This window comes from Drosophila bipectinata, unplaced genomic scaffold (genome assembly GCF_030179905.1).
Source record: "Drosophila bipectinata strain 14024-0381.07 unplaced genomic scaffold, DbipHiC1v2 scaffold_33, whole genome shotgun sequence".
NCBI classification, from domain to species: Eukaryota; Metazoa; Arthropoda; class Insecta; order Diptera; family Drosophilidae; genus Drosophila; species Drosophila bipectinata.
Genome location: NW_027222959.1, coordinates 11,014 through 30,809, shown reverse-complemented (window position 1 = coordinate 30,809; position 19,796 = coordinate 11,014). Strand labels below are relative to the sequence as shown.

At 36.8% G+C, this 19,796-nt stretch overlaps 1 protein-coding gene across 1 annotated transcript; it reads left to right on the top strand.

Annotated features, from left to right (window-relative positions):
* Positions 1-519: 519 nt before the first annotated feature.
* LOC122322179 (uncharacterized) lies at positions 520-6,486 on the top strand. The gene is made up of 4 exons (XM_070282819.1): positions 520-667; positions 1,211-1,363; positions 1,457-4,495; positions 6,146-6,486. The coding sequence occupies exons 1-4, from the start codon at positions 520-522 to the stop codon at positions 6,484-6,486; spliced, it is 3,681 nt and encodes a 1,226-aa protein (XP_070138920.1).
* The last annotated feature ends 13,310 nt before the right edge of the window (positions 6,487-19,796 follow it).

Genomic DNA, 19,796 nt, shown 5'->3' with positions numbered 1-19,796 from the left:
GCGGAAGACGCCGTCATAGCAGTCCAAACTATGACAGGTGAAGAAAGCATCTCACGTCCTGCCAACATACCTCAAATGCATGCCTCATTGCCGTTGCCGAAAGTTGAAATTCCCAAATTTGATGGTGACTATTTAAAATGGCAACAATTTCATGACATTTTCAAGAAAATGATTCATGAAGCATCATTACCCATCATTCAAAAGATGTGGTACTTAAAAACTAGCATCACTGGAGAGGCTGAGCGTTTAATACGCCATCTATCCTTAACCGAAGGAAACTATGCAACAGCATGGAATATGCTACAAGAGCGTTTTAGCAACAAAAGAGTGCTAAGTAACGCGTTAATACAAAAAATATTGGACCAACCATCAATAACAAATGATGCGAAATCCATAAAGGCAATGCATGATAATATTAAAGAAACATTATCTGCGCTTTGTAACATTGGAATTCAAACTGAAAATTGGGATCCAATACTATTATGTAGTTTGACAAGGAAATTAGATCGTCAAACTCATATGTTATATGAACAGTCAATTGTAGACTTGAAGAAACTGCAGAAACTGGATCAGTTTTTGACCTTCTTGGAACATCGGTTCCTTACATTGGAGGCTACCGGTAGTGATAAGATAAATCACACCAAAAAAGGCACATGCGCTCAGATTGGTACAGAATATACATGCTATTTCTGTAACAAACCCAATCACATTATGTATAAGTGCAACGAGTTTTTGAAGAAAACAACAGCTGAACGATTAAATTGGACTCAAATGAACAAGCTATGCGTAAAATGCTTCAAACGCGATCATTCAGCAAAGGAATGTCAGAAGAAAAATTGTTTTAAATGCGATAAAGGGCATAACACCCTTCTACATTTGGAATCAAAGCCTGACTCTAAAACAGCAGCATCAGCAAGTGGAGTACAAACCAATTATGTACTTTTAGCCACTGCTCGAGTTATTATTGAAGGCAATAATGGACGAATGGCCGAATTCAGAGCATTACTTGACTCAGGTTCTCAAGTCAATGTAATCTCTGAAAGAGCATTAAACATATTAGCTCTCGACGTTAAAAAATCAGAGCTACAAATAAATGGAATTGGTGGACGAATACAAACATCAAAGGCACGAGTTAATGTTATGCTCAAATCACAGCATAACAACTTCAACTCTCGATTGGAGGCTATTGTATTGCCTCACATTGTTGCAGATCAGCCAGGACAGTCAATTGATATTAATCGTTGGAAACTTCCAAAACATATTGAATTGGCTGATCCCAATTTTGATAAAACAGGAAGGATTGATCTACTCTTGGGAGCAGAACACTATTACGATATAATGCAAGACAAGCATTTATCGTTGGGTAAAGGACTGCCAAAATTACAAAAAACCAAACTAGGATGGATTGTGGCTGGAAAATTAAAACACAATTCACCTAGATCAACTACCTGTGCAGCTCTAACCGAGGAAGATAAGGTAGACGAACAAATCACGAAATTTTGGGAACTGGATTCATTCTCAACTGATGCGCCATGCCTATCTCCACTGGAGAAACAATGTGAAAGACACTTTCTCCAGCACATTCAGACTGCAATTGATAAGAAATCAATTGTTAGGCTCCCATTCATGGATAATGCTTCAGCCCTGGGGGAGAGTCGTGATCTTGCAACACGACGATTCCTTTCCTTGGAAAAACGGCTATTGCGAGATCCACAAACTAAGGCAAGTTATGTGGAGTTTATGAAAGAATACGAAGCTCTTGGGCATATGGAGGAGATGCACACAAGTGAAATTAAAAAAGCACGGTACTTCATACCACATCACTGTGTGCTCAAACCTGAAAGTACAACAACCAAATTAAGAGTGGTTTTCGATGCATCTGCAGTTACGTCATCAGGAAAATCGCTCAACGACTTACTGCACAAAGGTCCTACGGTGCAAAACTCTATATTTTCAATTTTGCTGCGATTTAGGACTTACAAATATGTTTTCACGGCGGACATAGAGAAAATGTACCGTCAAATCTGGATAAATCCCGAAGACCAATATTTCCAAACAATTGTTTGGCGCAATAATCCATCTGAGGATTTGCGATACTACAGATTAAAAACGGTTACCTATGGAACAAAAGCTGCACCGTATTTAGCCACAAAATGCTTGCAGCACATAGCACAAAAAGGCAGAAAGGAATACCCTAATGGTGCTGCCGCATTGGAAAACGACTTCTATGTAGACGATTGCTTAACCGGAGCCGAAACTATACCAGAAGCTCTACAGAGGCAACAACAGCTTAACAAACTTCTGCAAAATTCTGGATTCAAGTTAAGAAAATGGTGTACCAACAATTTCCAAGTTCTACAAGGAGTTCCGAGGGAAGACATCACTTCAAATGTACAACTGGAGGAGACTTCATATGAGGACTACACGATTAAGACCCTCGGAATCACCTGGACACCAACGACAGATCACCTTTGTGGGAAAACGGAGATAGCAACAAAGGCCAACATATCAAGACGAGATGTTGTGTCTGAAATCTTTAGGATATTTGATCCTCTTGGTTTATTTTCCCCAGTTGTAATGAAAGCAAAAATTTTCATGCAACACCTCACAAAGGAGGGTTATGAATATAAAGACGATCTGCCGGCTCATCTTCAGGAGGAATGGAAACGCTACAGGGAGGAGCTAAAGGTTCTGAACACCATAAAGGTACCACGTCACGTCTACTTAGGAAAAACACCTGTGACGGCAGAAATCCACACATTTGTTGATGCCTCGGAGAAGGCATATGGAGCTGCTGTATACATCCGAGCAACATATAAGGACAAGCGAAGAACGATCCAGTTATTGTGTGCAAAATCTCACTTAGCACCAATAAATACAATAACGTTACCACGTTTGGAGCTTAAGGCTGCTGTATTAGGAGCACAGTTGACTTCCAAAGTAAAGGAAGACTTGGCCATGAAAAATGCATCCACATTTTATTGGTCTGATTCACGGATTGTACTGTCATGGATTAATTGCTCAACATCCATTCGAGACAAATTCGTTGCCACCAGAGTTGCAACAATACATGATCTATCCTTACCCAAACAGTGGAGACATGTTGCATCAGAACACAATGCCGCAGATGTCCTCTCCAGAGGAATGACAGCTTCAAAATTCGCGGAACATGCCATGTGGTTCTACGGCCCTATGTTCCTACATGGTTCATCGTCCACATGGCCCGCTCCGTTTATTGCTACCAATGAGGAACTAATAATTATGAATCCGCCAAAGGTTAGTCAATCCTCTGTGATGACTATCACAAAAGAGGAGGACATAATATACACAATACAACATAATAATTCATTTAACAAGCTACTCAGAATAATAGCTTACATAATGCGCTTTCGACGTAAGAAGAAGTACACAAGCCACACCATTGAGTTTGAAGAAATAATGGCAGCCCGAAAAATTGTCTTCCGCAATATTCAAAAAATCGACTTCAAAGATGACATCAAACATCTCAAGCGGCAAAGGGAGACACTAAAAGGCAGTTCAATCAACTCACTATCACCATTCTTAGATCAGAATGGAATTTTGCGTGTAGGAGGTCGACTGGAGGCGGCAAATATATCATTCGACTCCAAACATCCGATACTTCTGCCATACAACGACCCTGTTGTGAAGATGATTCTTGTGCAAATACACAAGGACAACATGCATTGCGGACCTCAAGCTTTATTGACTGCATCAAGGCAGCAATTCTGGATCCTTAAAGGAAAAACGATGGCTAGGAGCACTGTAAGAGCCTGTGTCAAGTGCACTAAAGCTAAACCAAAATTAATGGAGCAGATCATGGGAAATCTGCCACCACTGAGGGTAACGCAAGCTCGACCATTTTTCAACTCTGGCGTCGATTATTGTGGACCATTTAAAATTCACTACAAAGTGAGAGGAAAGAAGCCTAGCACAGCTTACATTGCTATATTCTGCTGTTTTACGACTAAAGCTGTACATCTGGAGCTGGTTAGCGATCTCACAACAGAGGCATTCTTGGCAGCACTTCGTCGTTTCATTGCTCGGCGAGGGAAATGCCAAACTCTTCACTGCGACAATGCAACAAATTTTGTGGGAGCCAAAAACAAGTTGCAAGAGCTACAGGAGGCTATATTCTCCGATAATGCGAAAACACAAATTCTCCAGGAGTGTAACAACAAGGGAGTTCAGTTTAAATTCATCCCACCTCGTGCACCACACTTCAGAGGATTATGGGAAGCTGCAGTAAAGTCGGCAAAACATTTATTACTAAAAAATGTGACGACAGCCGATCTTACTTATGAAGAACTTGAAACAGTTATAATCGAAATAGAGGCCATATTGAACTCTCGACCATTAACACCACTGTCCGATGACCCAAATGACGTCACAGCATTAACGCCTGGACACTTCCTAATTGGAGAGCCGCTAACTGCACAAGCTGATTGTGAACCATCGCAGCAACCAAAAACGTTAGGTAATCGATGGCAGGCCGTTTCAAAACTGAAACATGCGTTCTGGAAACAATGGTCACAGGATTATCTACAACAGTTGCAGCAACGTCAAAAATGGAGAAGATCCTCAACAAACATAAAGGAAGGCACTTTAGTAATAATGAAGGAAGACAATGTTCCTGTATTACAATGGCCAATGGGAAGAATTGTTCGAGTCTTCTACGGGAAGGACAACTTTGCACGAGTGGTTGAAGTTAAAACGACCAAAGGGATCTTTAAACGTGAAATTCAACATGTTGCTCCACTCTTTAATGAAGAAGAACCCACTGACAAACATCCAATTGAAGAAGATGAAGTAGAAGAAGAAAACAGAGCAGTGGAAGACCGCCAGCTGAGGAAAAGACCAAATCACGCTTCGATAACCACTGTCATGATTGTCATGTTATTATTATTACCATTAGCCTGGGCCCAATCGATTCAAATAACTCAGTTTGGATCAAAACCAGGAATATTTTTCGAGAAAATTGGGACAACCCAATTAGCAGTGGCTGACTGGACCATAGTGGCTTACTTCGATCTCAAACCATATTGGAGTGACATGGCTACATTTTCAAAAGGAACAAAAAAACTTGGTCAAATGTGCGCTACACTTAATGATGCACACTCATGTGAAGGAATGTACCAATACTTCCAACAAGTAGAGAATGAACTCATCATGGAAAATATGCTATTGGCCAAATCACGGAAAGTTCGAGCACCATTGGACATCGTGGGAAACATTGCAAGCAGTCTATTTGGTGTATTAGATTCTCAATATGCACAAGACATGTCGAAAACAATATCGAAGGTCAAGGACAATGAAGATCATGTCTTGGAGTTATTACAAAACCAAACGTCCTTAGTTGATTCAACAATAAACGTAGTGAAACGAGATGAAATTGCATACGCAAAACGATTCAACCTAATTGAAAGTCAAATGAATGCAATAATAAAGGATAATTATCACTGGTACATTACACTGACATCACAACTTACGTTGCTCGCTACGAATCTACATCGAATGCAGAATGAAATCATCAAAGTGTTAACAGACGTGCGCCACAACACTATTAGTCCACTTCTATTATCTCCACGACAACTAAAGGAGCAATGTGATCAAATACGGGACCATTTGAAGCCTGGTCAAATGTTACCTGTTAGCCAAGAAAACATACTCATGGCATACAAAATGATGCAAGCCGAAGGTACCATAGTAGACAATCATGTGATTATAAAAATAACAGTACCATTGATATCGACAGAGGTATTACACATATACAAATTAACACCGATTCCAGCTGCAAATGTATATGGTTTTCATCTGTTCAAAATTAAAACACCATTCATTGCAATTAACAACTATCGAGATAAGTTTGTTGATATGACGACGGAAGACATAGCAAATTGTTATCCAAAATCGATAAATGATTTCATTTGTCACAGCAAGCAATCAATGTTCTCTACAGAAATGAGCTGCGAAATGCAACTATTCCACAATAAAACAGACACGTCATGCCATCTGGAAATCACAAATAAAACGTTCATTTGGCAAGAGATGCATAAAAAGAATCAATCGATATTTGCGACAAGGACGCCAATAAAACTCTCAGCTGTTTGCACCGATGGAACATCAGATATCTGGTTACGCAACACGGGACTACTGACAGCAAGAGCAGGATGCACCATACGCAACTCTTTAATAACAGTAATCAGTCAAACTGGTATAGAAACATCGACGCTCATCTCATACGCCCGTTTTGGAGAAATCGATGGTAACAATACAACGATTAAAAGACAGAACACCACATCCAGCAAAACAAATAAATTTGGTTATACCAAACTACTGGATCTTCAACGGGATCTTGTACCAAACCGAAGACTGAGACCTCAGCAAGTCCAGGTACCAGCGGTGGCAATGAGGAAAACCGATACGACTTCGAGTCCGCCGTTCACCATTAACATCGATGATTGTTGAAACTACGTTCAACGGCCGGGAGGATGTACGAGTTCAAGACATGCAGAAAATCGTGCATTGCAGATAGGCAACAGATGATCCTATACAAACAGGTACCGCTGCGCATTTACGACCTCACACCATCTGTCAGCACGCATGATAAGGACCTGCATGCGTCATAAACCTAAGCGATAAAGGATAATGTTATCCTATTTTACAACTGTCCAAACTAGTAAACTATAAGCAGATAATAATTTGACCTAAACAAACATTAGTTCTTAAGATCTTGTATATAAAAACCCTGCATATTCCACAATAAAATCAGTACTCAACGAAAACTCGTGGTATTCACTTCTCCGAGCTCAATTTGTTTCAAGTACAGATTGCGGCAACGAAATTGTTACTGGTATCAAGAACCGGTGGCAGACAAAAGCAACTTTTCAGCTACACAATTTACACATATATTGTTATAAGTCTTAAACCTTAAGACGGCGGGAGTTGAATTACTTTCGCATAGGTAGCCAAATGCCTTGTCATCTTATTAGTGACGCGCATGATTCAATTCAAGAGATTCCTTCTGTCCCTATTTAAAACCTCACGGATATTAAAAATATTAAACATATATTGTTATAAGTCTTAAACCTTAAGACGGCGGGAGTTGAATTACTTTCGCATAGGTAGCCAAATGCCTTGTCATCTTATTAGTGACGCGCATGATTCAATTCAAGAGATTCCTTCTGTCCCTATTTAAAACCTTACGGATATTAAAAATATTAAACATATATTGTTATAAGTCTTAAACCTTAAGACGGCGGGAGTTGAATTACTTTCGCATAGGTAGCCAAATGCCTTGTCATCTTATTAGTGACGCGCATGATTCAATTCAAGAGATTCCTTCTGTCCCTATTTAAAACCTCACGGATATTAAAAATATTAAACATATATTGTTATAAGTCTTAAACCTTAAGACGGCGGGAGTTGAATTACTTTCGCATAGGTAGCCAAATGCCTCGTCATCTTATTAGTGACGCGCATGATTCAATTCAAGAGATTCCTTCTGTCCCTATTTAAAACCTCACGGATATTAAAAATATTAAACATATATTGTTATAAGTCTTAAACCTTAAGACGGCGGGAGTTGAATTACTTTCGCATAGGTAGCCAAATGCCTTGTCATCTTATTAGTGACGCGCATGATTCAATTCAAGAGATTCCTTCTGTCCCTATTTAAAACCTCACGGATATTAAAAATATTAAACATATATTGTTATAAGTCTTAAACCTTAAGACGGCGGGAGTTGAATTACTTTCGCATAGGTAGCCAAATGCCTCGTCATCTTATTAGTGACGCGCATGATTCAATTCAAGAGATTCCTTCTGTCCCTATTTAAAACCTTACGGATATTAAAAATATTAAACATATATTGTTATAAGTCTTAAACCTTAAGACGGCGGGAGTTGAATTACTTTCGCATAGGTAGCCAAATGCCTTGTCATCTTATTAGTGACGCGCATGATTCAATTCAAGAGATTCCTTCTGTCCCTATTTAAAACCTCACGGATATTAAAAATATTAAACATATATTGTTATAAGTCTTAAACCTTAAGACGGCGGGAGTTGAATTACTTTCGCATAGGTAGCCAAATGCCTTGTCATCTTATTAGTGACGCGCATGATTCAATTCAAGAGATTCCTTCTGTCCCTATTTAAAACCTCACGGATATTAAAAATATTAAACATATATTGTTATAAGTCTTAAACCTTAAGACGGCGGGAGTTGAATTACTTTCGCATAGGTAGCCAAATGCCTTGTCATCTTATTAGTGACGCGCATGATTCAATTCAAGAGATTCCTTCTGTCCCTATTTAAAACCTCACGGATATTAAAAATATTAAACATATATTGTTATAAGTCTTAAACCTTAAGACGGCGGGAGTTGAATTACTTTCGCATAGGTAGCCAAATGCCTTGTCATCTTATTAGTGACGCGCATGATTCAATTCAAGAGATTCCTTCTGTCCCTATTTAAAACCTCACGGATATTAAAAATATTAAACATATATTGTTATAAGTCTTAAACCTTAAGACGGCGGGAGTTGAATTACTTTCGCATAGGTAGCCAAATGCCTTGTCATCTTATTAGTGACGCGCATGATTCAATTCAAGAGATTCCTTCTGTCCCTATTTAAAACCTCACGGATATTAAAAATATTAAACATATATTGTTATAAGTCTTAAACCTTAAGACGGCGGGAGTTGAATTACTTTCGCATAGGTAGCCAAATGCCTTGTCATCTTATTAGTGACGCGCATGATTCAATTCAAGAGATTCCTTCTGTCCCTATTTAAAACCTCACGGATATTAAAAATATTAAACATATATTGTTATAAGTCTTAAACCTTAAGACGGCGGGAGTTGAATTACTTTCGCATAGGTAGCCAAATGCCTTGTCATCTTATTAGTGACGCGCATGATTCAATTCAAGAGATTCCTTCTGTCCCTATTTAAAACCTCACGGATATTAAAAATATTAAACATATATTGTTATAAGTCTTAAACCTTAAGACGGCGGGAGTTGAATTACTTTCGCATAGGTAGCCAAATGCCTTGTCATCTTATTAGTGACGCGCATGATTCAATTCAAGAGATTCCTTCTGTCCCTATTTAAAACCTCACGGATATTAAAAATATTAAACATATATTGTTATAAGTCTTAAACCTTAAGACGGCGGGAGTTGAATTACTTTCGCATAGGTAGCCAAATGCCTTGTCATCTTATTAGTGACGCGCATGATTCAATTCAAGAGATTCCTTCTGTCCCTATTTAAAACCTCACGGATATTAAAAATATTAAACATATATTGTTATAAGTCTTAAACCTTAAGACGGCGGGAGTTGAATTACTTTCGCATAGGTAGCCAAATGCCTTGTCATCTTATTAGTGACGCGCATGATTCAATTCAAGAGATTCCTTCTGTCCCTATTTAAAACCTCACGGATATTAAAAATATTAAACATATATTGTTATAAGTCTTAAACCTTAAGACGGCGGGAGTTGAATTACTTTCGCATAGGTAGCCAAATGCCTTGTCATCTTATTAGTGACGCGCATGATTCAATTCAAGAGATTCCTTCTGTCCCTATTTAAAACCTTACGGATATTAAAAATATTAAACATATATTGTTATAAGTCTTAAACCTTAAGACGGCGGGAGTTGAATTACTTTCGCATAGGTAGCCAAATGCCTTGTCATCTTATTAGTGACGCGCATGATTCAATTCAAGAGATTCCTTCTGTCCCTATTTAAAACCTCACGGATATTAAAAATATTAAACATATATTGTTATAAGTCTTAAACCTTAAGACGGCGGGAGTTGAATTACTTTCGCATAGGTAGCCAAATGCCTCGTCATCTTATTAGTGACGCGCATGATTCAATTCAAGAGATTCCTTCTGTCCCTATTTAAAACCTTACGGATATTAAAAATATTAAACATATATTGTTATAAGTCTTAAACCTTAAGACGGCGGGAGTTGAATTACTTTCGCATAGGTAGCCAAATGCCTTGTCATCTTATTAGTGACGCGCATGATTCAATTCAAGAGATTCCTTCTGTCCCTATTTAAAACCTCACGGATATTAAAAATATTAAACATATATTGTTATAAGTCTTAAACCTTAAGACGGCGGGAGTTGAATTACTTTCGCATAGGTAGCCAAATGCCTTGTCATCTTATTAGTGACGCGCATGATTCAATTCAAGAGATTCCTTCTGTCCCTATTTAAAACCTCACGGATATTAAAAATATTAAACATATATTGTTATAAGTCTTAAACCTTAAGACGGCGGGAGTTGAATTACTTTCGCATAGGTAGCCAAATGCCTTGTCATCTTATTAGTGACGCGCATGATTCAATTCAAGAGATTCCTTCTGTCCCTATTTAAAACCTCACGGATATTAAAAATATTAAACATATATTGTTATAAGTCTTAAACCTTAAGACGGCGGGAGTTGAATTACTTTCGCATAGGTAGCCAAATGCCTTGTCATCTTATTAGTGACGCGCATGATTCAATTCAAGAGATTCCTTCTGTCCCTATTTAAAACCTCACGGATATTAAAAATATTAAACATATATTGTTATAAGTCTTAAACCTTAAGACGGCGGGAGTTGAATTACTTTCGCATAGGTAGCCAAATGCCTTGTCATCTTATTAGTGACGCGCATGATTCAATTCAAGAGATTCCTTCTGTCCCTATTTAAAACCTCACGGATATTAAAAATATTAAACATATATTGTTATAAGTCTTAAACCTTAAGACGGCGGGAGTTGAATTACTTTCGCATAGGTAGCCAAATGCCTTGTCATCTTATTAGTGACGCGCATGATTCAATTCAAGAGATTCCTTCTGTCCCTATTTAAAACCTTACGGATATTAAAAATATTAAACATATATTGTTATAAGTCTTAAACCTTAAGACGGCGGGAGTTGAATTACTTTCGCATAGGTAGCCAAATGCCTTGTCATCTTATTAGTGACGCGCATGATTCAATTCAAGAGATTCCTTCTGTCCCTATTTAAAACCTCACGGATATTAAAAATATTAAACATATATTGTTATAAGTCTTAAACCTTAAGACGGCGGGAGTTGAATTACTTTCGCATAGGTAGCCAAATGCCTTGTCATCTTATTAGTGACGCGCATGATTCAATTCAAGAGATTCCTTCTGTCCCTATTTAAAACCTCACGGATATTAAAAATATTAAACATATATTGTTATAAGTCTTAAACCTTAAGACGGCGGGAGTTGAATTACTTTCGCATAGGTAGCCAAATGCCTTGTCATCTTATTAGTGACGCGCATGATTCAATTCAAGAGATTCCTTCTGTCCCTATTTAAAACCTCACGGATATTAAAAATATTAAACATATATTGTTATAAGTCTTAAACCTTAAGACGGCGGGAGTTGAATTACTTTCGCATAGGTAGCCAAATGCCTTGTCATCTTATTAGTGACGCGCATGATTCAATTCAAGAGATTCCTTCTGTCCCTATTTAAAACCTCACGGATATTAAAAATATTAAACATATATTGTTATAAGTCTTAAACCTTAAGACGGCGGGAGTTGAATTACTTTCGCATAGGTAGCCAAATGCCTTGTCATCTTATTAGTGACGCGCATGATTCAATTCAAGAGATTCCTTCTGTCCCTATTTAAAACCTCACGGATATTAAAAATATTAAACATATATTGTTATAAGTCTTAAACCTTAAGACGGCGGGAGTTGAATTACTTTCGCATAGGTAGCCAAATGCCTTGTCATCTTATTAGTGACGCGCATGATTCAATTCAAGAGATTCCTTCTGTCCCTATTTAAAACCTCACGGATATTAAAAATATTAAACATATATTGTTATAAGTCTTAAACCTTAAGACGGCGGGAGTTGAATTACTTTCGCATAGGTAGCCAAATGCCTTGTCATCTTATTAGTGACGCGCATGATTCAATTCAAGAGATTCCTTCTGTCCCTATTTAAAACCTCACGGATATTAAAAATATTAAACATATATTGTTATAAGTCTTAAACCTTAAGACGGCGGGAGTTGAATTACTTTCGCATAGGTAGCCAAATGCCTTGTCATCTTATTAGTGACGCGCATGATTCAATTCAAGAGATTCCTTCTGTCCCTATTTAAAACCTCACGGATATTAAAAATATTAAACATATATTGTTATAAGTCTTAAACCTTAAGACGGCGGGAGTTGAATTACTTTCGCATAGGTAGCCAAATGCCTTGTCATCTTATTAGTGACGCGCATGATTCAATTCAAGAGATTCCTTCTGTCCCTATTTAAAACCTCACGGATATTAAAAATATTAAACATATATTGTTATAAGTCTTAAACCTTAAGACGGCGGGAGTTGAATTACTTTCGCATAGGTAGCCAAATGCCTTGTCATCTTATTAGTGACGCGCATGATTCAATTCAAGAGATTCCTTCTGTCCCTATTTAAAACCTCACGGATATTAAAAATATTAAACATATATTGTTATAAGTCTTAAACCTTAAGACGGCGGGAGTTGAATTACTTTCGCATAGGTAGCCAAATGCCTTGTCATCTTATTAGTGACGCGCATGATTCAATTCAAGAGATTCCTTCTGTCCCTATTTAAAACCTCACGGATATTAAAAATATTAAACATATATTGTTATAAGTCTTAAACCTTAAGACGGCGGGAGTTGAATTACTTTCGCATAGGTAGCCAAATGCCTTGTCATCTTATTAGTGACGCGCATGATTCAATTCAAGAGATTCCTTCTGTCCCTATTTAAAACCTCACGGATATTAAAAATATTAAACATATATTGTTATAAGTCTTAAACCTTAAGACGGCGGGAGTTGAATTACTTTCGCATAGGTAGCCAAATGCCTTGTCATCTTATTAGTGACGCGCATGATTCAATTCAAGAGATTCCTTCTGTCCCTATTTAAAACCTCACGGATATTAAAAATATTAAACATATATTGTTATAAGTCTTAAACCTTAAGACGGCGGGAGTTGAATTACTTTCGCATAGGTAGCCAAATGCCTTGTCATCTTATTAGTGACGCGCATGATTCAATTCAAGAGATTCCTTCTGTCCCTATTTAAAACCTCACGGATATTAAAAATATTAAACATATATTGTTATAAGTCTTAAACCTTAAGACGGCGGGAGTTGAATTACTTTCGCATAGGTAGCCAAATGCCTTGTCATCTTATTAGTGACGCGCATGATTCAATTCAAGAGATTCCTTCTGTCCCTATTTAAAACCTCACGGATATTAAAAATATTAAACATATATTGTTATAAGTCTTAAACCTTAAGACGGCGGGAGTTGAATTACTTTCGCATAGGTAGCCAAATGCCTTGTCATCTTATTAGTGACGCGCATGATTCAATTCAAGAGATTCCTTCTGTCCCTATTTAAAACCTCACGGATATTAAAAATATTAAACATATATTGTTATAAGTCTTAAACCTTAAGACGGCGGGAGTTGAATTACTTTCGCATAGGTAGCCAAATGCCTTGTCATCTTATTAGTGACGCGCATGATTCAATTCAAGAGATTCCTTCTGTCCCTATTTAAAACCTCACGGATATTAAAAATATTAAACATATATTGTTATAAGTCTTAAACCTTAAGACGGCGGGAGTTGAATTACTTTCGCATAGGTAGCCAAATGCCTTGTCATCTTATTAGTGACGCGCATGATTCAATTCAAGAGATTCCTTCTGTCCCTATTTAAAACCTCACGGATATTAAAAATATTAAACATATATTGTTATAAGTCTTAAACCTTAAGACGGCGGGAGTTGAATTACTTTCGCATAGGTAGCCAAATGCCTTGTCATCTTATTAGTGACGCGCATGATTCAATTCAAGAGATTCCTTCTGTCCCTATTTAAAACCTCACGGATATTAAAAATATTAAACATATATTGTTATAAGTCTTAAACCTTAAGACGGCGGGAGTTGAATTACTTTCGCATAGGTAGCCAAATGCCTTGTCATCTTATTAGTGACGCGCATGATTCAATTCAAGAGATTCCTTCTGTCCCTATTTAAAACCTCACGGATATTAAAAATATTAAACATATATTGTTATAAGTCTTAAACCTTAAGACGGCGGGAGTTGAATTACTTTCGCATAGGTAGCCAAATGCCTTGTCATCTTATTAGTGACGCGCATGATTCAATTCAAGAGATTCCTTCTGTCCCTATTTAAAACCTCACGGATATTAAAAATATTAAACATATATTGTTATAAGTCTTAAACCTTAAGACGGCGGGAGTTGAATTACTTTCGCATAGGTAGCCAAATGCCTTGTCATCTTATTAGTGACGCGCATGATTCAATTCAAGAGATTCCTTCTGTCCCTATTTAAAACCTCACGGATATTAAAAATATTAAACATATATTGTTATAAGTCTTAAACCTTAAGACGGCGGGAGTTGAATTACTTTCGCATAGGTAGCCAAATGCCTTGTCATCTTATTAGTGACGCGCATGATTCAATTCAAGAGATTCCTTCTGTCCCTATTTAAAACCTCACGGATATTAAAAATATTAAACATATATTGTTATAAGTCTTAAACCTTAAGACGGCGGGAGTTGAATTACTTTCGCATAGGTAGCCAAATGCTTCGTCATCTTATTAGTGACGCGCATGATTCAATTCAAGAGATTCCTTCTGTCCCTATTTAAAACCTCACGGATATTAAAAATATTAAACATATATTGTTATAAGTCTTAAACCTTAAGACGGCGGGAGTTGAATTACTTTCGCATAGGTAGCCAAATGCCTTGTCATCTTATTAGTGACGCGCATGATTCAATTCAAGAGATTCCTTCTGTCCCTATTTAAAACCTCACGGATATTAAAAATATTAAACATATATTGTTATAAGTCTTAAACCTTAAGACGGCGGGAGTTGAATTACTTTCGCATAGGTAGCCAAATGCCTTGTCATCTTATTAGTGACGCGCATGATTCAATTCAAGAGATTCCTTCTGTCCCTATTTAAAACCTCACGGATATTAAAAATATTAAACATATATTGTTATAAGTCTTAAACCTTAAGACGGCGGGAGTTGAATTACTTTCGCATAGGTAGCCAAATGCCTTGTCATCTTATTAGTGACGCGCATGATTCAATTCAAGAGATTCCTTCTGTCCCTATTTAAAACCTCACGGATATTAAAAATATTAAACATATATTGTTATAAGTCTTAAACCTTAAGACGGCGGGAGTTGAATTACTTTCGCATAGGTAGCCAAATGCCTTGTCATCTTATTAGTGACGCGCATGATTCAATTCAAGAGATTCCTTCTGTCCCTATTTAAAACCTCACGGATATTAAAAATATTAAACATATATTGTTATAAGTCTTAAACCTTAAGACGGCGGGAGTTGAATTACTTTCGCATAGGTAGCCAAATGCCTTGTCATCTTATTAGTGACGCGCATGATTCAATTCAAGAGATTCCTTCTGTCCCTATTTAAAACCTCACGGATATTAAAAATATTAAACATATATTGTTATAAGTCTTAAACCTTAAGACGGCGGGAGTTGAATTACTTTCGCATAGGTAGCCAAATGCCTTGTCATCTTATTAGTGACGCGCATGATTCAATTCAAGAGATTCCTTCTGTCCCTATTTAAAACCTCACGGATATTAAAAATATTAAACATATATTGTTATAAGTCTTAAACCTTAAGACGGCGGGAGTTGAATTACTTTCGCATAGGTAGCCAAATGCCTTGTCATCTTATTAGTGACGCGCATGATTCAATTCAAGAGATTCCTTCTGTCCCTATTTAAAACCTCACGGATATTAAAAATATTAAACATATATTGTTATAAGTCTTAAACCTTAAGACGGCGGGAGTTGAATTACTTTCGCATAGGTAGCCAAATGCCTTGTCATCTTATTAGTGACGCGCATGATTCAATTCAAGAGATTCCTTCTGTCCCTATTTAAAACCTCACGGATATTAAAAATATTAAACATATATTGTTATAAGTCTTAAACCTTAAGACGGCGGGAGTTGAATTACTTTCGCATAGGTAGCCAAATGCCTTGTCATCTTATTAGTGACGCGCATGATTCAATTCAAGAGATTCCTTCTGTCCCTATTTAAAACCTCACGGATATTAAAAATATTAAACATATATTGTTATAAGTCTTAAACCTTAAGACGGCGGGAGTTGAATTACTTTCGCATAGGTAGCCAAATGCCTTGTCATCTTATTAGTGACGCGCATGATTCAATTCAAGAGATTCCTTCTGTCCCTATTTAAAACCTCACGGATATTAAAAATATTAAACATATATTGTTATAAGTCTTAAACCTTAAGACGGCGGGAGTTGAATTACTTTCGCATAGGTAGCCAAATGCCTTGTCATCTTATTAGTGACGCGCATGATTCAATTCAAGAGATTCCTTCTGTCCCTATTTAAAACCTCACGGATATTAAAAATATTAAACATATATTGTTATAAGTCTTAAACCTTAAGACGGCGGGAGTTGAATTACTTTCGCATAGGTAGCCAAATGCCTTGTCATCTTATTAGTGACGCGCATGATTCAATTCAAGAGATTCCTTCTGTCCCTATTTAAAACCTCACGGATATTAAAAATATTAAACATATATTGTTATAAGTCTTAAACCTTAAGACGGCGGGAGTTGAATTACTTTCGCATAGGTAGCCAAATGCCTTGTCATCTTATTAGTGACGCGCATGATTCAATTCAAGAGATTCCTTCTGTCCCTATTTAAAACCTCACGGATATTAAAAATATTAAACATATATTGTTATAAGTCTTAAACCTTAAGACGGCGGGAGTTGAATTACTTTCGCATAGGTAGCCAAATGCCTTGTCATCTTATTAGTGACGCGCATGATTCAATTCAAGAGATTCCTTCTGTCCCTATTTAAAACCTCACGGATATTAAAAATATTAAACATATATTGTTATAAGTCTTAAACCTTAAGACGGCGGGAGTTGAATTACTTTCGCATAGGTAGCCAAATGCCTTGTCATCTTATTAGTGACGCGCATGATTCAATTCAAGAGATTCCTTCTGTCCCTATTTAAAACCTCACGGATATTAAAAATATTAAACATATATTGTTATAAGTCTTAAACCTTAAGACGGCGGGAGTTGAATTACTTTCGCATAGGTAGCCAAATGCCTTGTCATCTTATTAGTGACGCGCATGATTCAATTCAAGAGATTCCTTCTGTCCCTATTTAAAACCTCACGGATATTAAAAATATTAAACATATATTGTTATAAGTCTTAAACCTTAAGACGGCGGGAGTTGAATTACTTTCGCATAGGTAGCCAAATGCCTTGTCATCTTATTAGTGACGCGCATGATTCAATTCAAGAGATTCCTTCTGTCCCTATTTAAAACCTCACGGATATTAAAAATATTAAACATATATTGTTATAAGTCTTAAACCTTAAGACGGCGGGAGTTGAATTACTTTCGCATAGGTAGCCAAATGCCTTGTCATCTTATTAGTGACGCGCATGATTCAATTCAAGAGATTCCTTCTGTCCCTATTTAAAACCTCACGGATATTAAAAATATTAAACATATATTGTTATAAGTCTTAAACCTTAAGACGGCGGGAGTTGAATTACTTTCGCATAGGTAGCCAAATGCCTTGTCATCTTATTAGTGACGCGCATGATTCAATTCAAGAGATTCCTTCTGTCCCTATTTAAAACCTCACGGATATTAAAAATATTAAACATATATTGTTATAAGTCTTAAACCTTAAGACGGCGGGAGTTGAATTACTTTCGCATAGGTAGCCAAATGCCTTGTCATCTTATTAGTGACGCGCATGATTCAATTCAAGAGATTCCTTCTGTCCCTATTTAAAACCTCACGGATATTAAAAATATTAAACATATATTGTTATAAGTCTTAAACCTTAAGACGGCGGGAGTTGAATTACTTTCGCATAGGTAGCCAAATGCCTTGTCATCTTATTAGTGACGCGCATGATTCAATTCAAGAGATTCCTTCTGTCCCTATTTAAAACCTCACGGATATTAAAAATATTAAACATATATTGTTATAAGTCTTAAACCTTAAGACGGCGGGAGTTGAATTACTTTCGCATAGGTAGCCAAATGCCTTGTCATCTTATTAGTGACGCGCATGATTCAATTCAAGAGATTCCTTCTGTCCCTATTTAAAACCTCACGGATATTAAAAATATTAAACATATATTGTTATAAGTCTTAAACCTTAAGACGGCGGGAGTTGAATTACTTTCGCATAGGTAGCCAAATGCCTTGTCATCTTATTAGTGACGCGCATGATTCAATTCAAGAGATTCCTTCTGTCCCTATTTAAAACCTCACGGATATTAAAAATATTAAACATATATTGTTATAAGTCTTAAACCTTAAGACGGCGGGAGTTGAATTACTTTCGCATAGGTAGCCAAATGCCTTGTCATCTTATTAGTGACGCGCATGATTCAATTCAAGAGATTCCTTCTGTCCCTATTTAAAACCTCACGGATATTAAAAATATTAAACATATATTGTTATAAGTCTTAAACCTTAAGACGGCGGGAGTTGAATTACTTTCGCATAGGTAGCCAAATGCCTTGTCATCTTATTAGTGACGCGCATGATTCAATTCAAGAGATTCCTTCTGTCCCTATTTAAAACCTCACGGATATTAAAAATATTAAACATATATTGTTATAAGTCTTAAACCTTAAGACGGCGGGAGTTGAATTACTTTCGCATAGGTAGCCAAATGCCTTGTCATCTTATTAGTGACGCGCATGATTCAATTCAAGAGATTCCTTCTGTCCCTATTTAAAACCTCACGGATATTAAAAATATTAAACATATATTGTTATAAGTCTTAAACCTTAAGACGGCGGGAGTTGAATTACTTTCGCATAGGTAGCCAAATGCCTTGTCATCTTATTAGTGACGCGCATGATTCAATTCAAGAGATTCCTTCTGTCCCTATTTAAAACCTCACGGATATTAAAAATATTAAACATATATTGTTATAAGTCTTAAACCTTAAGACGGCGGGAGTTGAATTACTTTCGCATAGGTAGCCAAATGCCTTGTCATCTTATTAGTGACGCGCATGATTCAATTCAAGAGATTCCTTCTGTCCCTATTTAAAACCTCACGGATATTAAAAATATTAAACATATATTGTTATAAGTCTTAAACCTTAAGACGGCGGGAGTTGAATTACTTTCGCATAGGTAGCCAAATGCCTTGTCATCTTATTAGTGACGCGCATGATTCAATTCAAGAGATTCCTTCTGTCCCTATTTAAAACCTCACGGATATTAAAATATTAAACATATATTGTTATAAGTCTTAAACCTTAAGACGGCGGGAGTTGAATTACTTTCGCATAGGTAGCCAAATGCCTTGTCATCTTATTAGTGACGCGCATGATTCAATTCAAGAGATTCCTTCTGTCCCTATTTAAAACCTCACGGATATTAAAAATATTAAACATATATTGTTATAAGTCTTAAACCTTAAGACGGCGGGAGTTGAATTACTTTCGCATAGGTAGCCAAATGCCTTGTCATCTTATTAGTGACGCGCATGATTCAATTCAAGAGATTCCTTCTGTCCCTATTTAAAACCTCACGGATATTAAAAATATTAAACATATATTGTTATAAGTCTTAAACCTTAAGACGGCGGGAGTTGAATTACTTTCGCATAGGTAGCCAAATGCCTT